This window comes from Emys orbicularis, chromosome 8, assembly GCF_028017835.1.
Source record: "Emys orbicularis isolate rEmyOrb1 chromosome 8, rEmyOrb1.hap1, whole genome shotgun sequence".
NCBI classification, from domain to species: domain Eukaryota; kingdom Metazoa; phylum Chordata; order Testudines; family Emydidae; genus Emys; species Emys orbicularis.
In genome coordinates this window covers 67,321,798-67,346,621 of record NC_088690.1, presented here as the reverse complement: position 1 = coordinate 67,346,621, position 24,824 = coordinate 67,321,798, and the positions used below count along the sequence as shown (strand labels likewise).

Here is a 24,824-nt window from a genome sequence, read left to right as displayed (position 1 = left end):
TCTCATCTTCTTTCGAAAACCTGTGGAAATAGCTGATTCAAGAAGTTGTTGACAGATGGATAGTACGCGTCTATCAGCTCCTGGGTTCACTAGCCGTTGTCAACCAAGCAAGTTGGCAGACTGAAGGCAGGGCAAGAATGCTGAACCAGAACGGTCTTTGCTCTTGTCACACATGACATCACAATAAACTTATGCATACACACACACACACAGACATACAGACAGAGGCTGGTACCATTAGCAACAGGAATTTTGATTTCTGGGAGGGGCTGCACAAAGGACTGATACTTTGCATGTACAGAATATGTCACATTGTACCTGGGGAGTCACAAAGTAGTTTACAAACTTGAATTCAAGCAGCCTGACAGCTGCCCTGAGCAGGACCAGGTGAAGGTGGGGCTGTACTGAGGGGTCTGCGAGCTGCAGCGGGACAAGCTGGACTGGGTTTCGCTCTGGTGGAGCAGGTGAGAGGGTCTGGGGGCCAGTGCATTGGGGGAGGGGCTGTCACCCCAGTGGCCGAAGCCCAGAGCACTGACCCCCTCACCCCTCTTGTGGCTGAAGTCCAGAGCCCCAACCTCCCTCCCTGCCCTCCTGTGGATGAGTCGCAGAGCCCAGAGCCCCCACTCCCCTCCACCTCCCCAGCGGCTGAAGCTTGGAGCCCTGATCTCCCTCCATGGCAGCCGAAGACCAGGTCTCTTCCCTTCATCTCTCTTGGTGGCTTGAGCTTGGACCACAAGCCCGGAGTCCTCCCTCCCCCCCTCCGCCCTGGGTGCTATAGCCCGGATCCTGGAGTCTCTACCCAGTTGTGGGAGACCAGAGCCCCAAACCCAGAACTCCCCCTCCATCGATCAAGCCTGGAGCCCTGAGCCCATCCCCACCCCCGGGAGTTGTTTCGGAAGATGGTACACGACTATGTAGGGCCCTGTGAAATCTCTTTTATTATTGGGGATTTTCCAATTTAGTATTTTCTGAGTTTTGTCCTTTCCATTTCTTAAAAATTAATTCCGTCTTTATGGTTTTTGTGTTAATCACAATTGTTTGATACACTGACCACAGTTAAGTAGCTTTACTATAAATGCACACAAATGTTCAGAAATGGCTTGCAAGGGGAGAAACTGATTTTACTAAAAGAATCCTACCATTTAAACAAAACTTCCTGCAGATGCCCAGAGTACAGTAAAAGTGACATTTTTAACTCACCTTTTAAAGTAGCCGTCAGTAACACGACCAACTGACATTGCTGAACAGTGACACGACAGTCCACAGCAGTGTGTGTGTGCATGGGGGAGGGAGGTTGTGGGGGGAGTGGAGTGTGTGTGTGTGTGTGTGCTGGGGGAGAGTATGTATGGGTGTGTTGGGGAGTGGGGGAGGAGTGTGAGTGTGTGGGTGGAAGTTTATGGGGCACAGTGGAGGTGAGTGTGTGGGGTTGGGGGGCGGAAGTTTGTGGGGGCAGTGGAGATGAGTGTGTGGGTGGGGATGGGTGGAGGTTTGTGGGGGCAGTGGAGGTGGGGGTGGGGGTGGGTGGAAGTTTGTGGGGGCAGTGGAGGTGAGTGTGTGGGTGGGGGGGTGTGTGGGTGGAAGTTTGTGGGGGCAGTGGATGTGAGTGTGTGAGTGGGGGTGTGTGTGGGTGGACGTTTGTGGGGGCAGTGGAGGTGAGTGTGTGGGTGGGGGTGGGGGTGGGTGGACGTTTGTGGGGGAAGTGGAGGTGAGTGTGCGGGTGGGGGTGGGTGGAAGTTTGTGGGGGGCAGTGGAGGTGAGTGTGTGGGCTGGGGGTAAGTGGAAGTTTGTGGGGGCAGTGGACGTGAGTGTGTGGGTGGGGGTGGGGGTGGGTGGAAGTTTGTGGGGGCAGTGGAGGTGAGTGTGTGGGTGGGGGTGTGTGTGGGTGGAAGTTTGTGGGGGGCAGTGGAGGTGAGTGTGTGAGTGGGGGGGGTGGAAGTTTGTGTGGGCAGTGGAGGTGAGTGTGTGAGTGGGGGTGTTTGGGGGTGGAAGTTTGTGTGGGCAGTGGAGGTGAGTGTGGGGGTGGGAGGAAGTTTGTGGGGGCAGTGGAGGTGAGTGTGGGGGGTGGGGGTGGGTGGAAGTTTGTGGGGGCAGTAGAGGTGAGTGTGTGGGTGGGGGTGTGTGGGGGTGGAAGTTTGTGGGCGCAGTGGAGGTGAGTGTGTGGGTGTGTGTGAGTGGGGGTGGAAGTTTGTGGGGGGCAGTGGATGTGAGTGTGTGAGTGGGGGTGTGTGTGAGTGGGGGTGTGTGTGGGCAGTGGAGGTGAGTGTGGGGTGGGTGGAAGTTTGTGGGTGCAGTGGAGGTGAGTGTGGGGGTGGAAGTTTGTGGGGGCAGTGGAGGTGAGTGTGTGGGTGGGGGTGGGTGGACGTTTGTGGGGGAAGTGGAGGTGAGTGTGCGGGTGGATGGAAGTTTGTGGGGGGCAGTGGAGGTGAGTGTGTGGGCTGGGGGTGAGTGGAAGTTTGTGGGGGCAGTGGACGTGAGTGTGTGGGTGGGGGTGGGTGGAAGTTTGTGGGGGCAGTGGAGGTGAGTGTGGGGGTGGGGGTGGGTGGAAGTTTGTGGGGGCAGTGGAGGTAAGTGTGGGTGTGTGTGGGTGGAAGTTTGTGGGGGCAGTAGAGGTGAGTGTGTGGGTGGGGATGTGTGTGGGTGGAAGTTTGTGGGGGCAGTGGAGGTGAGTGTGGGTGGGGGTGTGGGTGGGTGGAAGTTTGTGGGGGGCAGTGGAGGTGAGTGTTTGAGTGGGGGTGTGTGTGGGTGGAAGTTTGTGTGGGCAGTGGAGGTGAGTGTGGGGGTGGGTGGAAGTTTGTGGGGGCAGTGGAGGTGAGTGTGTGGGTGGGGGTGGGTGGAAGTTTGTGGGGGCAGTGGAGGTGAGTGTGGGGGTGGGTGGAAGTTTGTGGGGGCAGTGGAGGTGAGTGTGTGTGGGGGTTGGAAGTTTGTGGGGGCAGTGGAGGTGAGTGTGGGGGTGGGTGGAAGTTTGTGAGGGCAGTGGAGGTGAGTGTGACTGTGTGTGTTGGGGCAGTGAGGAGGCCGGGGGTCCCGTCCTCCGTGTGAGCTGGAGCTGCCTGAGCAGCGCTGAGCTGAGGGGAGAGGAGTAGCCCAGGGAGCTCTGTCTCCCGTGGCCGTGGGGAGCGTCTCGGGGAGAAGCGGATGCTCCGCTCCCCGTGAGCGCACCGGCCCCACGTGCAGCGGGGGGACCAGGACCGGGCACAGTGATGTCCCGGGGCCGGTCGGCGATGTCCTGGGGCTGAAAGTGCCACTTAGACCTGACCGGGCACCGCGGCTGAGCGCCCCGGGGCCCCCGAGCGGGGCGGTGCGGTGCGCCCCGGGGTGCGCGGGGCCGGACCAACCTCCGCGGGGGACGGGCACCCCGCTCTGCCCCGCCCCCGGCCCGCGCCCCGCCCCTGTCACGCCCCCAGCCCCGCCCCTGTCACGCCCCCAGCCCCGCACCTGTCCCGCCTAGCTCTGCCCCTGCCCCGCCTCCAGTCCAGTCCCTGCTCCGGCCCGCCCCCAGCCTAGCCCCGCTCGGCCACTGCCCCTAGTCCCGCCCTGCCCCGCCCCCAGCCCTCCCTGCTCTGCCCCGCCCCTGTTCCGCCCTCAGCCCCGACACGCTCTGCCCCGGCCCCGCCCCAGCCCCGCCTCCCCCGGGGGCTTGGCCTCTGCCCTGATCGCTCTTCCCCACCCCCCAGCCCCCACATGTCCCGCCCACTGCGACCTCCTTTCGCATCCCTAGCGCCCCCGCCCCTGAAACTCCTCCACCCAGGCCGAGGCCGAAGCGGAAGTGGAAGTGAGTGCGGAGCTCAGGACGCCATTAGGAGAAGGTCAGAAACGCCAGAGGCTGTGGCGGGGCCGTTGCGCGCGGCTCCTGCCAGCCCCGGTGCATTGTGGGGTTCCTCCTCCCTCCCAGCTAGTGTCTGCTGTTTTCAGTCACGTGTCGCCCTCGCGCCTCCGCGCGCCACAAGGAGCCCGGCCCCGCCCTCGCGCCAGAGTCTGCGCCCGTGGGGCCCCCTCAGTCCCCCATCCCCTCCCCCACCCGCTCCCTACTCCCTAGAGCCCCGACATCCCCCTCAGCCCCCCCATCCCCTCCCCCACCCCCTCCCTGCTCCCTAGAGCCCCGACATGCCCCTCAGCTCCCCCTCCCCTCCCTCACCTGCTCCCTGGAGCCCTGACATCCTCTTTAGCCCCCCATCCCCTCCCCCACCTGCTCCCTAGAGCCCCGACATCCACCTCAGCCCCCATCCCCTCCCCCACCCGCTCCCTGCTCCCTACAGCCCCGACATCCCCCTCAGCCCCCCCGCCCCTCCCCCCCTGCTCCCTACATCCCCACATCCCCAACATCCCCCTCAGCCCCCCATCCCCTCCCCCACCCACTCCCTGCTCTGTAGGGCCCTGACATCCCCCTCATCCCCTCCCCCACCCCCTCCCTGCTCCCTAGAGCCCCGACATCCCCCTCAGCCCCCCCTCCCCTCCTCCACCCACTCCCTAGAGCCCTGACATCTCCCTCAGCCCCCCATCCCCTCCCCCACCTGCTCCCTAGAGCCCTGACATCCCCTTCAGCCCCCAACCTGCCCCGTCCGCCCCTCCCCCTCAGCCCCCATCCCCTCTCCCACCCGCTCCCTAGAGCCCCGACATCCCCCTCACCCCCCCATCCCCTCCCCCACCTGCTCCCTAGAGCCCTGACATCCCGCTCAGCCCCCCACCCCCCCACCCGCTCCCTAGAGCCCCGACATCCCCCTCAGCCCCCATCCCCTCCCCCACCCGCTCCCTAGAGCCCCGACATCTCCCTCAGCCCCCCAACTTGCCCCATCCCCCTTGCCCCCACCCCCCATCCACCCCATGCCCCCAGCCCCGCCCTGTGCCCCAGCCACCCCCTGCCCCCCTCCCCCACCCGCTCCCTAGAGCTGTGACATCCCCCTCAGCCTCCAACCTGCCCCGTCCGCCCCTGCCCCCAGCCCCCCATCAACCCCCTGCACCCCGCCCTGTGCCCGTGGGGACCCCTCAGCCCCCGCATCCCCTCCCCACCTGTTCCCTAGAGCCCCAACATCCCCCTGAGCCCCCATCCCCTCCCCCACTTGCTCCCTAGAGTCCCGACATCTCCCTCAGCCCCCATCCCCTCCCCCACCTCCTCCCTAGAGCCCCGACATCCTCCTCAGCCCCCCAACCTGCCCCGTCCCCCCTGCCCCTCCACCCCCATCCACCCCATGCGCCCTGCCCTGCGCCCCATCCACCCCCTGCCCCTCTCCCCCACCCGCTCCCTGCTCCTTAGAGCCGTGACATCCCCCTCAGCCCCCAACCTGCCCCGTCCCCCCCAACCACCAACTGCGCCCAGGCCCGCCCTGTGCCCGTGGGGACCCCTCAGCGCCCCCATCCCCTCCCCCACCCGCTCCCTGCTCTGTAGGGCCCTGACATTGTCTTCAGCCCCCCAACCTGCCCCGTCTCTGGGCCTCCCCAGCCCCCCCTCCACCCCCAGCCCTGCCCTGCGCCCATGGGGACCCCTCAGTCCTGCTCCCCAAACTCCCCCTAGTTCACCCTCAGCCCCCCGTCATCCCCCAGTGCTCCCCTCCCCCACCTTGTCCTCTCTCCTTGGCCTTTCCCTTTGCCCTGCCAATGTGCTGCCTCCCCCAGCGTCCTCCTCCCACCCCGCCCCAATCGACTCCAGTGCTGGGCCCCACGTCCCTGTCACCCCATTGCCTTCTCCATCCCCAGTGTGCGAGTCCCTTATCTCCACTCTCTGCTACCCCCCAACCTGCCGGATTCCCCTTTTCAGCCCCCGTGGGGCCCTCCAACCTGCTCCACCCGTCCTCTCTGGGCTCTCTAAATCCCCCAGTCCCACAGTGCACTTGGTAACCCTACTCTCCTCTACCCCTAATCCCCCTAGTCCCTTACCTTGGGTCCTCCTGGACACCCCAACCCCACAGTCTCGCCCCCACATATATCCCAGTCCCTCATTCACACGCTGAGCCAGTCCCTCGGGGCCCCCACTGCCCACCAAACTTCTCCATCCATGAGGCCCGGGAAGCTCCCAATTTGGCTGGGCTTGGTGTGTATGTGTGTGCTGGGCTCACAAAGGCGTTTTGCTCCCTTGGGGTGGGGTGTGGTTTTTGGCACAAGGTGACATGGTTTGGTAGCCCTGTGGATGCCATGTGGTGTCTGGAATGGGGCGTGTGTGTTCCCATGATGCCCCTTCCCCTCTGCCTGTAGAGCTGAGGACAGACAGGTCTGAGGAGCAGAGCAGGAGTTCTGGGAAGGAGAAGAGCAATATGAAGATGGAGTCTAAGATGACATCAGGTGACTTCTGTGGAGGGAGACATGCTGGACAGCGCCAAGGACTGGGGAGACAACCAGGTGTGAGCCCAGGGCGCAGAGAGAGCTGGGGGAGGGTCTCTGTGTCTGTAACACTTCCCAGTCCTCTCTCACAGATGGAGTCCAAGAGGGATAGGAAGGAGAGGACGAGAGCCCCAGTACTAAAGAAAAATAAGGTGCATCCTAGCTGGGCCTGGGGCTCTGTGGGGTTAAGACCAGTGGAAGGGACAAGAGTCTCCTGTGCAGAGTGACTATGTTGGGTGCAGGTGCAGTGGGGTGCTTTCTAATTGTAGCTCTGACAACATCATGGGAAGGGGGTTCAGGGTAGAGCCCTGGGGTGTGGGAGATGCGAGAAGGAGAGCCTGGCCTCACGGCAGATTGTGATGATAACTTTTGTTTTTCCTTCTTGTGTTGTGTTTGGCACCAAGGGAAAAGAAGTGTGTGGTGGGGGTGGGGGACAGAGTCCGTCTCGGTGGTGAGATGGAAAGTGAGCGAGAGCGCAAGAGTTGTTGATGCCAGGCAAGAGGTGTCCAGCTGGGAGCGGAGCAGCTGTCACTGTCTGTGAGATCAGTGTCTGGTTTGGTGAGGGCTCTGGTCACAGCCCCCCTGGCTCCAGGCAGGGACTTCCCGTTAGCTGGGTGTGGGTTTGTTTAAAAAAAGAACAAAAAAACAAGAAAAAGGGTTTCCTGACTAGTTGTGGATTCAAGGAAGTTGTGACGTTATTGATATAATCTGGGACCATATAGATCATTGTTGCAACCAAGGTCCTGTAGTGGCACGCAAATCTTGTATAAAGGGGGTCAAATGGGGTGTCTAAGACAAGGTTATGGTTTACTGGTTATGATTAGGCTGTCTATATGTGTGTATCAATTTTGTAGTTTAAGTTATGAATATTGGCTCTATACTGTCTGTATTTCAAACTTATGCTACGCTGCTGGGTGACATCCCAGACAAGCTGGTGTTAGCTCTGCCTAGCCTGCTTGATGGCCCATTAAGGACCATCAGCTATACAATGGACCCATTGAGAGAAGGCAAATATGCCTTGAGACTCAGCAAAGTATGCAGGAACTTGCCCATGTGACTCCAGACTCCATTTTGTTGTAATTTTCCACAGTAAGAACAAAGAGGTGTTCTTACACCTGGAAAAGACTATATAAGGCTGATGCCCCATCTCCATCTTGTCTTCAATCCTGCTTCATACCTCTGGAGGAACTTTGCTACAAGCTGAAGCTCTGAACAAAGGACTGAGGACCCATCCCAGCGGGGGATGTATTCCAGAGACTTGATTTGAACCTGCAGTTTATTCTATCGCTGCTGCAAGCCTGAACCAAGAACTTTGCCATTACTGTATGTAATTGATTCCATTTAACCAATTCTAGCTCTCATCTCTATCTTTTTCCTTTTATCAATAAATCTTTAGATTTTAGATTCTAAAGGATTGGCAACAGCGTGATTTGTGGGTAAGATCTGATTTGTATATTGACCTGGGTCTGGGGCTTGGTCCTTTGGGATCAGGAGAACCTTTTTCTTTTACTGGGGTCTTGGTTTTCATAACCATTTGTCCCCATAACGAGTGGCACTGGTGGTGATACTGGGAAACTGGAGTGTCTAAGGAGATTGCTTGTGAGACCTGCGGTTAGCCAGTGGGGTGAGACCGAAGTCTTCTTAGTCTGGCTGGTTTGGTTTGCCTTAGAGGTGGAAAAACCCCAGCCTTGGGCTGTAACTGCCCTGTTTGAGCAATTTGTCCTGAGTTGGCACTCTCAGTTGGGTTCCGCCAGAACCGCATTGTCACACCTGACTAGTTGTGGATTCAAGGAAGTTGATGTTGCCATTTGCGGGGGCTGTTCATCTCTCTGGCCAGCAGTGGTGTTTGCTCCCTAGCAGTAGTTGGGTCCATGAGGGTGACTCCCTGTTCTGAGTTTTGTTCCTTCCTCCTAGGTTTCTCTCTCTCTCTCTTCTCTGTGTTGGCCAACTCACACTCAAACACTCTCTCTCTCCTTTCATGAACACCTGTCATGTTCAGTTGCCTGCATCCTCTTCCTCTGTGGTTCCCCCGCCCCAGTCCGCCCAGTCTCCTATGGGCTAGTCTGGGTCTAGCTGCCTATCAGAGAATATCAGGGTTGGAAGAGCCCTCAGGAGGTATCTAGTCCAACCCCCTGCCTAAATCAGGACCAATCCCCAACTAAATCATCCCAGCCAGGGCTTTGTCAAGCCTGACCTTAAAAACCTCTAAGGAAGGAGATTGCACCACCTCCCTAGGTAACCCATTCCAGTGCTTCACCACCCTCCTAATGAAAAAGTTTTTCCTAATATCCAACCTAAACCTTCCCCACTGCAACTTGAGACCATTGCTCCTTGTTCTGTCATCTGGTACCACTGAGAACAGTCTAGATCCATCCTCTTTGCAACCCCCTTTCAGGTAGTTGAAAGCAGCTATCAAATCCCCCCTCATTCTTCTCTTCTGCAGACTAAACAATCCCAGTTCCCTCAGCCTCTCCTCATAAGTCATGTGCTCCAGCCCCCTATTCATTTTTGTTGCTCTCCACTGGACTCTTTCCAATTTTTCCACATCCTTCTTGTAGTGTGGGGCCCAAAACTGGACACAGTACTCCAGATGAGGCCTCACCAATGTCGAATAGAGGGGAATGATCACGTCCCTCGATCTGCTGGCAATGCCCCTACTTATACAGCCCAAAATGCCATTAGCCTTCTTGGCAACAAGGGCACACGGTTGATTCATATCCAGCTTCTCATCCACTGTAACCCCTAGGTCCTTTTCTGCAGAACTGCTGCCTAGCCACTCGGTCCTTAGTCTGTAGCAGTGCATGGGATTCTTCTGTCCTAAGTGCAGGACTCTGCACTTGTCCTTGTTGAACCTCATCAGATTTCTTTTGGCCTAATCCTCTAACTTGTCTAGGTCCCTCTGTATCCTATCCCTACCCTCCAGCATATCTACCACTCCTCCCAGTTTAGTGTCATCCGCAAACTTGCTGAGGGTGCAGCCCACGCCATCCTCCAGATCATGAATGAAGACATTGAAGAAAACCGGCCCCAGGACCGTCGCTTGAGGCATGGTCTCTGCCATACTGGGAAGGATGCGTACTGCCTGCCAGGCTAAGGGGGTTGCTCTTCCCACTCCTATCTTTCTAGAGAGCCTTCCTAGCTGTAATTGGGTCACAGCGTGAGTGGCCAGTCATGTCTTTGGGGCTGTGGGGTCTGAGACTGAGAGGGGTGGGCTCACGCTCATGTCTTTGGGCACAGGAGAAGTGGGGCTGGGATTAGAGATGCCTAGAACCCCCCTTATCACCTCCTAGCTCCATTACTGCATCACCCAAAAGCCTTGCTCAGGGGCCACGCCCAGTACCGGGTTTCCGATGGTGCCCTGGCCCTGCCCTCTCCACTTGTGATACACCCTGAGGCCTCCCTGCCCTCTGGCTCCTCTCCGCCCCCCCCCCCCCGCCCCATCTCCTGCTCGCTCCTCTCAGCTGGCCAGGCCCAGGGCTCCTCTCCGCCCCCTGCCCCCCCCCCCCCCACTGCCACTGCTCGCTCCTGTCCGCCGCGGGTGGTGAACGCTATAAGGGTGAGGCTCTCTTCTCGGGCACTAGCTCTCCTAGCTCAGGACATGGGGCTCCTTCCTCTGCCCAGTCTCTCCGAACGACCTGTGTCTTGTGGACATGAGTGTAGTGAAACATGCTGTGCTGGCAAACCACACACGTGTTTATTACATTTACTCCTGGCTTATTCTCAAGGTAAGCAATGCAAGGTAAAACTATGCTCAGGTTATTGATTAAGCATAGACTAGGCAATAGCTCACGTAGTCCCCTTGAATAGTTCACGTAGCCCCTTCACCAATCATGATTTATTGCACAAGGGGAGATGGCTATGGGTGAACCAATCAATATGTTACAAGTAACTATGATCTCATGCCTTTTGCTCTAATTACTAATAAAAACCCCAGCTCAAGAGAGCTTGGGACGCCTGCTTGACAAACCTCTTGACTCCGCGTCTCCTTGATCCCAACATCTGGTGACCCCGACGTGATTCACCGGATCCCGAGGACCCCTGCTCATCCGACTGGAATAGTCTAGGTGCACCCGCTGGAAACAGCCACTCGTGAGTATGGGGGGTGATTTATCAGTGCCACAAAAGGCTCATGCTAAGGAATTATTTAAGCTCATTGAGGGGAGCGGTTGCCCAGCGGTTACGCTGCGGCATGTAGAGGATTTTGTTAAGGAAATAGAATGTCAATGCCCCTGGTACCCCGAAGAGGGGTCCCTGCAGCAAGAAGATTGGCAAAAAATAGGAACACAGCTCTTTGAGAAACCGAGAGCAGCAGTGCAGCACCTGCTCATGTGGCAGCGCTGTACTGAGGCAGTGGGAAAACTGGGGCTACAGGCGTCTCTCACTGCCGCCCCGCTTCTCACGCTGACGACACCGCCTCCATACCCGCGGGTGCTACCACCAGCGCCTGCGGTGTCGGATACGGGGCAGCGGCCCTCGGATCCCCCCATTGATAAAGGAACTGATCAGCCTTGTTTCCGGGGGAATCGTGGGGGCTGCGTCCGGGCGGCGGTTGCGTTGGCGCGTGAGACAGGGGAATTGAGTTTGGAGGAAGAACATCAGTGGGAGGGGGAGTTGCCCATGCTAATGCCTATAACGGCAGAAGTCGATGCACAGGGCAATGCCGCCAGACAGTGGACGGCGCTACCGTATACAGTACTGAGGGAGGTGAGAAAAGCTATCACGGAGACAGGCATCAGGTCTAATTTCGTGACAGGCATCTTAGAAGGAATTGGAAATGGCTACACAATGGCTCCACAAGATTGGAAAGACTTATTTCGTATGGTGCTGACCCCCGCCCAGTATATGGTGTGGGATAGTGAGTTCAGGTTAGCTGCTGTAAGTTACTCAACCCCAGCTGCCATACCCGACCAGATCAGAAGGGTTCCTGTAAGTGGGAAACCGACTAGGTCTTTCACAGCCACCCGGCAGCAGCCTACAGAGCCGTATCCGCAGTTCATAGATAGGCTCAAGGAAGCAGTACAGCGGCAGATCGATAACGAGGAGGCACAGACAGAGCTTTTACGGCGACTGGCTTATGAGCAGGCTAATGCTGATTGCAAAAAGGTACTGCAATCTATAATACATCGCCCCTCGTACACTTTAGCGGACATGATTCAGGCTTGCGCTGATGTCGGTAGTCAAACCCATGCTATGGCTCTTTTGGCGGGGGCTATAAGACAAGGTAATAAACCAGCAGGAAATTGTTTTAATTGCAAAAAACCGGGACACTTTAAAAGCCAGTGTAGGGCACCCGGGGGAGGAGCACATAAAGGAAGACCCCAGGAAGGGGGTAGGCCCTCCAAAAAATGTCCTAAATGCAACAAGGGGTATCATTGGGCAAATCAATGTCAATCAGGACTAGGGCAGGGAAACCAGTAATCGGGCCCTCCCCGGGCCCCGGAAAAACAACGGGGGCGGAAGAATTGACTAGGGCGCAACCGGCAACGACCGGCAGTGCTGGAATAGACTTGTATAATCAAGAAGAAAAATCCTCATTCTTACCGGGGGAAGTTCTTTTAATGCCTACTCAACTAAAAGGGCCCCTTCCTGAAGGGACGGTGGGCATTATACTCCCTCGGTCATCAGCAAGTAAACAAGGAATTATGGTAGTTCCAGGAGTGATTGATGCTGATTATCAGGGAAAAATATATGTTCAGTATTGGAGTCACCTGCCTTTTACTTTAAGACAAGGGGACTCCTGGGCACAGATGATACTGTTGCCATATGAGCTCCCTGGAGAAAAATCACAGGTAACACGCACAGGAGGATTCGGATCCACCCGTACTGAAGGCGACAGCGATTCTTCCTTTCACCCACAGGTGGCAGCATTGGTACACCGAATATCCCTGCAAAAACCTCAACGTAAGTATATACTCCAAGGTAAGTGGCTGACCGGTTTGTTGGACACAGGGGCAGATGTTTCTGTCATAGCTGAAAAGGATTGGGAGCCTACATGGCCTTCTAAGCTAGCCCCTGCGGTATTCGGGGTAGGAGGAAGCCAAGCATCTCAAAAGAGCTCTCAATGGTTACCAGTAAAATCCCAGGAACAAGGCCCCATAATAGCATATATTCAACCCTGCATATTGCCTTTACAGTTTAACATTTGGGGAAGAGATTTGTTAGAACAGATAGGGGCAAAACTGGTTTTGGAAGATGAGTAAGCCTCAGGCTCTTCCGTTACAGTGGAAAACTGATAAGCCAGTCTGGGTAGAACAATGGCCATTACCTAAAGAGAAATTAGAAGCTTTGCAGCAATTAGTTGAGCAACAATTAAAAGATGAACACATTGAGCATACTACAAGCCCGTACAATACTCCTGTTTTTGTAATTAAGAAAAAATCAGGAAAATGGAGGCTCCTTCATGATTTGCGTGAAATTAATAAAATACTAGAACCAATGGGCCCCCTGCAGTGTGGCCTCCCCAATCCAAATTTAATCCCATATGACTACCAGGTAGCAATAATTGATTTAAAGGATTGTTTCTTTACGATACCATTACAGGAAAAGGATAAAAAATATTTTGCATTCACAGTGCCAGTCCTAAACAATGCCCAACCCACAACACGTTATCATTGGAAAGTGTTACCCCAGGGCATGTTAAATAGCCCTACCATGTGTCAGTATTTTGTAAACACTGCTCTTCAACCTTTCAGAAATAAGTTCAAAAAGCTACTTGTTTACCATTATATGGATGATATCTTAATAGCCGGTAGGCCCCTACCCACCACATGGAAAAGTGAGTTAACGGATATCTTAAGTCAATCGGGTCTGGTAGTAGCCCCGGAAAAAATACAGGAAGCCGAACCTTTTCAATATTTAGGTCATAAAATGCTTGCAGCATACTCCATGCCCATACTTCCAAAACTTACCTTGCCAAAAAAATTAACATATGTAGTGCTACAGCAAATTCTGGGATCCATAAATTGGATAAGACCGTATTACAAGATTCCCACATCTATGCTGACTCCACTGTTTAATGCCCTAAAATTAGGAAAGCAACCGGGAGACATAATATCACTGACAAACGAACAACAGGAGGTAGTGCATAAGGTCAACGAAGCCATGGCAGAAAGGTGGGTAGATAGAGCAGTACCTAATGTGCCCCCGTCCTTAATCATTCTTGGGGACATTAAGCAATTCATGGGGGCATTACTTCAACATACAAATGAAAGAGAATTTATCCTCGAGTGGATGTATTTACCACACACACACAAAAACACACTCGTCCCATTGTCTGGAATGATTGCTCAATTAATCACTAAAGGACGCAATCGAGCATTAAACTTGTTTGCCATGGATTTAGTAAACATTATTATACCCATCCCCATCGCCACCTGGGAAGTTGCATGCATGCACTCGGAGGAGGTGCAAATAGCACTAGCCAATTATGTTGGGTGCGTAACTTACCATACTCCAAAGGATCCTCGTCTCCAAGTTGCTCAACATATTCCACTGAAAGTATTCTACTTGGTATCTCCCGTTCCCATAAAAGAAGCTCTTACCATTTTCACCGATGGTGGCCCCTCCAGAGGGGTGGTCGCTTGGAAAAAAAATGACCAGTGGCAATCCCAGTTTACCTTACCGCAACGCTCTCCTCAGCGTGCGGAGCTAGCTGCGTTAATTCTTGCCTTTAACACATTTTCTGATCAACCAGTTAACCTCATAACAGACAGTTTGTATGCTGCAAATGTTGTTAGTAATATTGCTTCTAGTTGTGTTACTGCATCTTTGGATAATAATTTGCTTGGTTTATTTCTTTCCCTACAACTAATATTACGTCACCGACGACATCTATTTTTTATCGCACATGTTAGAAGTCATCAGCCTTTCCCCGGAGAAATCTCGCAAGGCAATGCCTATGCTAATAACGCCTTAAAGGCTTTCCCCTGCTCTCCTATGGAAAGTCACTCCTTACATCACCAAAATGCTAGGGCGTTGGCCAAGCAATTTTCCATACCACTATCTGATGCAAAAGCTGTTATTCAGCAGTGCCCTGAGTGTACTGGAAACCTCGCAGGACCCGCTATCGGGGTAAATCCTCGGGGGCTAGGTGCAAACCAATTGTGGCAAATGGATGTCACTCGGTTCCCACCATTAGCTCCCTGGTCCTATTTGCATGTAGTCATAGACACTTATTCTGGATATATATGGGCAACGCCACAAAAAGGGGAAAAGGCAAAACACGTCTGTAATCACCTCATTCGTTCCTTTGCAGTGATGGGAAAGCCATCAGCTTTAAAAACTGACAACGGCCCAGCCTATTGCTCTTCAGCAATGGCAGCGTTCTGCACGCGATGGGAAATCAAGCATACCTTTGGCATCCCATACAATTCCCAAGGACAAGCCATTGTAGAACGAGCTAATCGCACATTAAAAAATGCTCTCCTGCGGCAAAAACAGAAAGGGGGAATTGTCCCCGGCAGCCTGACAGAAAAGGAAGAATGGCTGGCTCAAGTACTGTTTACACTCAATCATTTAAATCTATTACCTTTCAATTCTCAATTTTTCACCAGGGCACAACGGCATTATCGGACGACCGAAGTTCTTCCTGCTCCAAAGGTAACCTATCGTCAGCTACCTGGCCCGGAGTGGAGCGAACCTGTGCCACTAATCACCTGGGGGCGCGGTTACGCAGCTGTATCAACACCAAGCGGCCCGCTCTGGGTACCTGCACGATACGTTCGACCATACAAGGATGGCGTGGCATCAGGGACTGAGCAACCCCATCCCTGACTTCAACATACACTTATATGATGAACAAGGAAAAGTGACAACGGGCCGAAAACGAGGGGGCCAACGAAATGCACCTGCCACATGGGGCCAAGTGAAGAACCTAGCTAATCAGGCTGAACAACTGTTGGACAAACCTGCTCAGCAGTAAAAGCCTTAAATACAACGTCTAGAGCTCTAGCCTTGTTAAATAAGGAACAGAGCGAATTAAGACATGGACTTTTGCAAAACAGAGCGGCCATAGATTATCTTTTAATGCAACATCATTATGGGTGTGAACAAGTGGATGGTATGTGTTGCTTTAACCTAAGCAATAATGAAAAAGCAGTGGACAACCAAATTGTAAAACTACATACTTTAACAAAAGAAGTTACAATGGATGTTGGTTTTTCAGGATTCTGGGACTGGCTTACTGGGTGGCTGCCAGACCTATACTGGCTAAAGCAAATGTTTGCATATGTTATTGTTATAGTTATAGGATTAATAGTTTGTTGTTGCATATTACAGTGTATTCCTTCCCTTATTAGCCTATTTGTCCAAGGCTGCCCTTGGCAACGACTTAATACTAAACAGAGCATTCATTATGCCTGCAAATTGCTTAAAAACAAAAAGGGGGAGGTGTAGTGAAACATGCTGTGCTGGCAAACCACACACGTGTTTATTACATTTACTCCTGGCTTATTCTCAAGGTAAGCAATGCAAGGTAAAACTATGCTCAGGTTATTGATTAAGCATAGACTAGGCAATAGCTCACGTAGTCCCCTTGAATAGTTCACGTAGCCCCTTCACCAATCATGATTTATTGCACAAGGGGAGATGGCTATGGGTGAACCAATCAATATGTTACAAGTAACTATGATCTCATGCCTTTTGCTCTAATTACTAATAAAAACCCCAGCTCAAGAGAGCTTGGGACGCCTGCTTGACAAACCTCTTGACTCCGCGTCTCCTTGATCCCAACACATGAGCCTGCTCCTGTCGCCAGGTGGCTGACAAAGGAGTCTCCTGCCTGGGGAGGCTCTGGCATTGTGATGCAGGCACAGTGCAGCAGGCAGTTAACACTAGGGCAGTAGTTCTTCCTTCCCAGAAACAGGAAGTACGTGCTTGCAAAAGGGGACAGCCCCCCCAGCCCCCCAGTGCAGCGCAAGGTCGGTGTATCTCAGCAGGGAGCAGCAGGAACTCCTAACCCTACATGGGCTGGGATTGATACCTGGCTGGCCTGGGCCCCTAGAGGTGTGAGAGCCACGTGAAGATTTGTTTGTGGCTTTTCCCCTTCAGGGGGCCTAAGGAGCTCTTTCTCCCAGAGCTGCATGGGAGGAAGTGAAGGCTCAGCCCTGAGCTGGAGGCTGGCAGTGATATTCTGTTCAGGGCTGGTGGGGGGAAGCTCCCCGCGGTGAGGCTTAGAGGCTCTCTGCTGCAATCGGGCCTGTGAGATATTAGTCTTGCAGTATTTGTTCAGTGCTGATGGATTGGTTGTAGGATCTGTGTCTGGGGAGTCCCCACAGAACTGCCAGGCGGAAAGAGGGGGCTGTTCAGTTCTGCTGACTTTGCAGCTGGATGCAGCCTTTTGGGTCCTAGTGCCGGTGGTGCTCCCCGTCTGTGTGCTGGGAGGGGCCATCCTGTTCTCTGTACAGCAGGGAGTGCATGTGCTGGGGTGGGGGTGGGGGGGACTGGGGGAAATAAGCAGTAGGGAAGGAAGGGGGTGGGATGGGGAGGAGATGGGCAGTGGGGAAGGGGCATGGGATGGGGAAGAGAAGGGGATGAGGGATGCGGGGACAGGGGAGAACCGGGAGCCCGGCATGCAGCATCCCCTTGGCAGCAGCTGAGGCTTGCCCGTTAAGCAGCCCCATCGAACCCTCCCCCTGACTAGCCCCACCTGCCCTGCATCTGTACCACCCACCCCACAGAGCCCCAGCCAGCTTCACTTGGACCCCCACCCCAATGAGCCCCACCTCCCCTGCACCCGCCCTCCCGCTGAGCTCCCCAGACCTAGACACCCCCTGCTGAGCCCCAAGCACCTTCACCTGGACCCCTCTACAGAGTCCCACTGCCCCATCAACCCCCAACGAGCCCCTGTGCATCCAGATCCCCCACTGAGCCACCTGCACCCTGACTGCTCCACCCAGAACCCTGTTAGCCCCACCTGGATCCCCCCACACTGAGCCCCTCCACACTTGGATCCTGCCGGGCTGAGCCTGCCTCCCACACCTGGTGCACCTGGCGCAGAGGGGCAGTGCCCAAAGGTGTTCCTGGGGCAGGCCCATCCCTTACAATGTGTCAGGGTCGGGTGCAGCCTCACTGTCGAGTCCCTGTCCTGGGAAGGGAGGGGGGAGGCTGCAGGGTGATCTCCCACCTCCATGCAGCCAGTGGCCCGGGCTCCCCCTGCCAGGCTGCAGCTTCCACGTTTATTTATTGACAAATAAAATTTGCAGAATTTTAAAATAGTGCACAGAATTTTTAATGTTTTGGTGCTGAATTCCCTCAGGAATATGGAGTGCTGGGGGGCTGTGAGAGGGGCACTAGGCAGTGGGGGGTGCTGGTTATAGGGCTCTGCGGGCCAGAGGGGCACTGGGCATGGGAGTTGCCAGGCATAAGGGGGTGGGGGTAATGGGCGGGGGGTAGTATGGCAGAGCACACTGACAGCTGACAGTGCACTGGCGTGGCCACATTTGCGGCACTTGCAGCAGCATTGGGAGTGGTGCATTATGGGCAGCTATCCCAGCATTCAAGTGACTGCAACGTGCTTTTCAAATGGGAGGGGTGGGGTGGAGTGTGACAGGGAGTGTGTTGTGTGTATGTGGGGGGAGAGAGAGCAGGGTTTTGGGGGGCTGAGCACGTCAGCATGCTGTCTTGTAAGTTCAGACAGCAGCAGACCCCCCCTCTCCCCTGCCTCTCTCTCTCACACAGCATTGCACAGTAACGGCTTGCATGCCGGCTGTCAGAAATGGGGCTTTGAAAGGGCATTTCCGCATTCCTACAGGAGTTCAAAACAGTGACAAGAGTGGCCACTTGACTTAAGGGGATTATGGGACGTTCCGGAGGCCGTTCAGAGCACAGTAACGCAACACCTCGTTCACACTGACGCCCGGGCGTTGTAGCCAAGGCGCAGCAAACGTTATTCCTCTCGCCAAGGTGGAGAACCAGGAGCGCTGTAGCCACGGAGTCAGAGCGCTCTACGTGCCATGCCAGTGTGGACAGGGAGTGAGCTAGTGCGCCCAGGCTCCTTTATTGCGCTGTAACTCGCAAGTGTAGCCAAGCCCTGAGTGAGCAGTCTGTGCGTCAGGGTCTGCACTTGTGAACACACCTAGCCAGCAAAGGAATTCCTGTAAGCAGGAAGTTTCCGTTTTCAACCTTCTAGGCAAAAGGTGTGGGGGGGGGGGGGAAAGAACCCAATCCTGCTAAAGGGAAGAGTGAGTGTCCAGCCTTGAAATTGGTAGCAGCTGAGAATCTAAAAGCTAGTGTCTGTGTTGATGCAAATTACCTGGCTGGCAGGGAGAAAAAAGACTTGCTAATAGCTATTAGCACAGAGAGCCCACCCAATCAGCCAGTGAATTCTGTTAAGCAAGAAAAATCAGGGTTTGATCCTTCAGGACAAGGAGGAAAAAGAGAACTTGATTTTGCAAAGGAAAGCCACAGGTTAACCCTAAAATGCCAAAACCCCAATGGTATTGGGCCAAAGGTGTGGCATGACAAAAATGACTGTAAATGGATACTTGCAATGGATTTGTTGTTATTGCTAATGGTAATTTTTGTAACTAATGTCTTGCTATTAGCAAGAACTGTAAAAATGTACAATGTGCCTAATCTTTTGGAAAATCCCTTGAACATGTTAAGAGTAATACATAAGAATCTACTTTATGTTAAAAGGCCTTGTTATCCTAATGTTTCACAGTTAATGCCTGTAAACAGCATTGGAACTTTTCACAGGGGAAAAGACATTCCAGACCTGATGTGCTGTATGAAAAGGGAAACTAAGGCACACTACCATATTGCTTTCACGGCTAAATGCCAAGATTCCTATACTACGAACAACATTAATATCTACATTGGCTTGATGTTAATTGGGTTCCAAACATTTGCCAGAGCTTTTATGAATAAAGTAGCTATGTTCTTTAGCTCTTGGCAAGATCACATGAGACATACAGGAACCATGCTGCAAGAGCAGATCCAATCCACTATTGTTCTAACCAAGTTTTACCTTGAGTTTGTAAAGAGATTCAATCATGTTATTGAACATGACTTTGATAAACCATTTCTGTTATACACTGGTACGGCTTCTAACCCAAGACTAGCTGTAGTGAGACAGAACCCAGGATGGGGAGCTCTTGGGATGCAGTCAGGGATGTTTGTCATCCCTTCCTGCATCAATTTTGCATTTGGGGTGTGACGTTCTTGACATAATCTGTAACTGTATAGATCACTGTTGCGACCACTGTTATATATTTGCAGCAAATATTGTATAAAGGTTGTCGTGTAAGGGGTCTATGGAGAGGTTATGGTTTGTTGGTTATGATTATGCTGTCTATATGTGTGTTTCATTTTTGTAGTTGAAGTTATGAATATTGGCTTTATACTGTCTGTATTTCAAACTTATGCTATGCTTCTGGGAGACACCCCAGACAAGTTGGTGTCAGCTCTGCCTAGCCTGCTTGATGGCCCATTAAGGACCATCAGCTATACAACTGACCCATTGAGAGAAGGCAGATACACCTTGTGACTCAGCAAAGTATGCAGGGACTTGCCCATGTGACTCCAAACTCCATTTTGCTGTAATTTTCCACAGTAAGGACAAAGAGGTGTCCTTGCACCTGGAAGAGACTATAAAAGGCAGATGCCTCATCTCCATCTTGTCTTCAATCCTGCTTCTTACCCCTGAAGGGACTTTGCTACAAACGGAAGCTCTACACAAAGGACTGATGACCCATCCCAGCTGGGGATGTTCCAGAGACTTGATTTGAACCTGCAGTTTATTCCATCATTGCTACAAGCCTGAACCAAGAACTTTGCCATTACTGTGTGTGTAATTGATTCCATTTAACCAATTCTAGCTCTCATCTATATCTTTTTCCTTTTATGAATAAACCTTTAGATTTTAGATTCTAAAGGATTGGCAACAGCGTGATTTGTGGGTAAGCTCTGATTTGGACGTTGACCTGGGTCTGGGGCTTGGTCCTTTGGGATTGGGAGAACTTTTTTCTTTTATTGGGGTATTGGTTTTCATAACCATTCATCCCCATAACGAGTGGCACTGGTAGTGATACTGGGAAACTGGAGTGTCTAAGGGAATTGCTTGTGTGACTTGTGGTTAGCCAGTGGAGAAAAACCAAAGTCCTCTCTGTCTGGCTGGTTTGGTTTGCCTTAGAGGTGGGAAGACCCCAGCCCTGGGCTGTAAGTGCCCTGCTTGAAGCGATTTGTCCTGAACTGGCACTCTCCGTTGGGTCCCGCCAGAATCGCCTCATCACAGCCTGGCTGAGAATTCCCAGCAGCAACAACTGAAGGGCAACACAGTCAGACTCCCCAATAGGCAGCGTTGGTTCTAGGAGCCCTGGCCAGGGTGTTCTCCTGGGTTCGATGGTAACTCTGCCCCACCGTGCAGGCTGGGGCAAGTCACGGAGCTCTCTGGGCTTCAGTTTCCCCGGGTGTCCAATGGGTAGAATTCCTACCTCCCAGGAGGGCGGTGGAGCTTCATTAATCAGGGGTAGTAAATGATGCCGAGAGCCTCCTACCCAGGGGACGTAGAAATGAATTCTGCCAGAGATCTCCCTAGGCCAATCTAATTCACGGGGGAGGCACTCAGATCTGTGGGGATGGGCAACAGGATCAGAGCTTGGGAGAGACAGAGAGAAAAGTGCAAAGCCAAATTCCTCCTGATACTTCAGCTGGACAAACAAGGCCCTGCAGCATGTCTGAGGAAACCATGTCTGCTCCTGGAGCCTAATATGGAGGCCCATCAGCAGACAAGGTAAGTGCTGCACTGCCAGGGCTGGGGCTATCGGCACCTTCAGTGTGGCTGGGCTGTCCTCAGGGACGTGTCAGAGCTCCAGCGGGCAGAGAGCACGTTACAAACCTGACGCCGCGGATCCCCATGGCCAAGCGATGAATGGAAGGGGCTGAGCCAACCTTCAAAGCACCATGCCAGCGTGTCCCAGGAATGGTTTCCTAGGAGAGGAAATTCTCCCCTCCCGCTCTCTGCACAGCATCCCCCTGCCCCACAGCGGGAGTCTCTTTACTCTCTCCATCTTGTCTCCGTGTAGAGATACCATGGCCCTCAGCTCTTCCTCTGCGGCTTTAAATCGCTCCAGGGTGGGTGTTGTCAGACCCTTCACGGCTCTCATCAGCAGGGCTTGGAGCTGGGCTGAGGAAAGCTTCTCCCCGGGGGTCTGCAATGAACAGGGACAAAGCCTGTTGGGACTGAGTATTTCCATTGGGCAGCTGCCCTGGAATAGTCTGTCCTCGCGGGAGGCTGGCAGGGCCTAGTGAGCATGGAGACTCCGGCTGAGGTGCCGAGGTTTGAATCCTCACCTGTAAGATCCAGTTTGACTTTTTCTGTATTCTCCTGCAGCTTCACTTCCTCTGACTCCACCTGGGTCTCAGCTGCTTTCTTCTTCAGGGACAAGTGCGTCCAGCTTCTTGGTGAGGAAACTGTTCTCTCCTCATCGCTATCTGCCATTGAGGTGTCAGATTGGCTACAGACACAGAGTCTTTTCATGCCTGATAGGATGGTCCATGAGCATTTGCTTCTCTGGGGCTTCTCTGGCAAGGCCTGTTCTTGCTGGCTGAGGACAGAGCATGCCTCAATTGCTGCAGGTTGGACGAACACTTTGTGCACGTAGATCTCTCTCTGCAACCTAGAGGCGAGTCTTTGGAAAAAGGAACGAAGCCTGGAGTAGAAAGAAGGAGGAAATGGGTTTTTCTGTCATTCTCTAAAGGAAGGGAATTAGTTTGCCCAGGATTCACAGATCCAAGAGACTGGTCTTTTGAAGCCATCTGCTCCTCTAATAGCCAGCACTGGTTCATACAACCAAGAACATAAGCAACACAAGACCGTCCAGACTGGGTCAAACCAAAGGTCCATCTAGCCCAGTATCCTGTCTTCCGACAGTAGCCAGTGCCCCAGAGGGAATGAACAGGGAATCATCAAGTGATCCATTCCTGTTGCTCATTTCCGGCTCCTCGCAAACAGAGGTTAGGGACACCATCCCTACCCATCCTGGCTAATAGCCATTAATGGACCTCTCCTGCATAAATTTATCGACGTCATTTTTGAAATCTGTTATAGTCTTGGCCTTCACAATGTCCTCCGGCAAAGAGTTCCACTGGTTAACTGTGCGTTGTTTGAAAAAATACTTCCTTTTGTTTGTGTGAAACCTGCTGCTTATTAACAAAGACTTCAAAGGGGGCACTAGGATGTGAACCAAGGACCACTCGATCTGCAGTCAAACACTCTACCCCTGAACTCTACCCCCAGCTGAAGGTGAAGACACATGGGACCATGGTGAAACAGGAATTCTTCTGGGGATGTTCTAGGGCCTGAGTTATGCAGGGGGTCAGACTAGATGATCAGGGCTGGCCTTAGAGCCTTTGAAACTATGAATTTATGAACCTAAAGTTGGCTGTAACTGCTAGTGTGAAGGTTGCTGCTCCTCTCCAAGAGGAGATGCTTTGTCTGAGGTTTCCTTGGGGAGAGGCACCAGGATCCCTGTTCCCTCTTTCTCATAACCTTCCTTGGACAGAGCACATCACAGGTTCTCCCCTTTTGTTCTCTAACAGGAAACCTCCATCCACCAGATCTGTAATTCCTCCCATCCTAGCACAGTCGCTGGCTACATTTCCTAGCCTGACTCTCACCCCATGGATCTCACGCCTCCTCTGCCATTGGGCAGACATTGAAACAACAAAGGTCAGTTTCTATTTTCTTTGGTCATTGCCTGAGTCTAGTTGCAAAAATGCTTCATTATTAACCCCACTCCTTTGTGCACAGAATGTTGGGACTCTGGGAACAGATAGGGCCAAGCTGAAAAGCAATAAACCTCTGTTCCCAGAGAACCCAGTAAAAGGAACAAAAGATTGTCATCGAGAAGGTTTGAGGGTCTGGAAGGATGGATTAGCAGCTGCAAATATGTTGACTTATTCTCAGCTATTTCAATATCTGGATTTTAGTAGCGTGGGGAAAATAACCAGTAAACTTTAAATGTAGAATTTCCCATACTATTTATAACATCCAGTCAGAAGTTGGGCCACCAACAGAATAACAAAGAAATCACACCAAGACCCATGACAAATGTAGGCTACAGTTTATTTAAACCCCGTTCCTGGAAAGGAATTGCAGGGGGGGAATTTACACATCTATTGTATATAGCCCAATGGGGGCATAGTAGAATTTGTAGAGAGTTTTGAAGTCTATCTCCATGAGATTATTTCTGAGAGAACTACCAAGATGACAGCCAGGGGATGGGAGTGGAGCTGTATCACTTTCAATAGCTTAAGATTTCTTTCTTCTGCATTATTTGATCTCATTTATGTGTGTTTCAGTCATGTAAATTCTGAGATAGATATTGTCTCAATACACATACATTAGCCAATCATTATATGAGACAAAAGGTTTAGATTCACAACTTGAAGGCAAGGAGTGTATTGAGGCAACTCCAAGGGAAATACTATTTATGGAGATATCAATCTAAATTCTACACGAGTTTTGTTATCTTCCCTTTAGGTTCTATCCATGGAAATTCACCCATACTCGTCTGCTGAAAGATCAAATAATGAAAATCTGCCTCCAGAGAACGTGGAAGGCTGACGCAGAAGGGGAACTGAAAGATGCCCACATTCAAATCAAAACGGAACGTTGAGAACTGACTGTTGCAACGCTGGCCCCCACCAGTCCCTAGGACGGGGTGGCCAACCTGAGCCTGAGAAGGAGCCAGAATTTACCAATGAACATTGCCAAAGAGCCACAGGAATATGTCAGCAGCCCCCCATCCACTAACCCCCTCCAGTCCCCAGCACCTCCCGCCCACCGCCAGCCACGCCAGTCACCGCCTCCCACTCCCTCCCCACTCCTCCCACCCACCACAATCAGCTGTTTTGCAGTGCGCAGGAGGCTCTGGTGAGGAGGGGGGAGGAGCGAGGGCATGGCAGGCTCGGGGGCAGGGGCCTTGGGTGAAGGGGTGGGGTGGTGGCAGGACCTGGGGCAGAGCAGGGGGTTGAGCAGTGAGCACCCCACAGCATATTGGAAAGTTAGCATCTGTAGCTCCAGCCTCAGAGTTAGCGCCTATGCACGGAGCCGCAAAGTAACCTCTGAAGAACCGCATGTGGCTCCGGAGGCACAGGTTGGCCACCCCTGCCCTAGGAAAAGGAGACACCAACCTGTCATGTGCGATCTAATGAGCAGGAAAAGAATCTGGGAGCCTAGAGCACCCACAAGGAAAAATTAGTGGGTGTTTAGCACCCACTGGCAGCCAAGCTCTGCCCTGCCCGCAGAGCATCTCGCCCGCCGGCGGCCCCACTGAGCAACTCCTCCCAGTCCCTCCCAGCACTTCCTGCCCACTGCAAAACAGCTCTTTCATGGAATTCAGGATGCTCTGGGAGGGTAGGTGAGGAGCGGGGACATGGCATACTTAGACTCATAGACTCATAGACTCATAGACTTTAAGGTCAGAAGGGACCAATATGGTCATCTAGTCTGACCTCCCGCATGATGCAGGCCACAAAAGCTGACCCACCCACAACAGAATCTTCCAGCC

General features: G+C 53.1%; 1 protein-coding gene and 1 long non-coding RNA gene across 2 annotated transcripts in view; both read left to right on the top strand.

Annotated features, from left to right (window-relative positions):
* LOC135882901 (zinc finger protein 250-like) overlaps positions 1-24,824 on the top strand; it is a 256,811-nt gene that overhangs the window by 153,906 nt on the left and 78,081 nt on the right. The window contains exon 5 of the mRNA XM_065409933.1: positions 302-306. Coding sequence (XP_065266005.1) covers positions 302-306 — 5 coding nt within the window. The remainder of the gene's footprint in view (positions 1-301; positions 307-24,824) is intronic.
* On the top strand, positions 3,775-7,489 carry LOC135882190 (uncharacterized). The gene is made up of 3 exons (XR_010561589.1): positions 3,775-3,806; positions 6,187-6,330; positions 7,403-7,489. It is a non-coding gene; the product is annotated as an uncharacterized LOC135882190 (long non-coding RNA).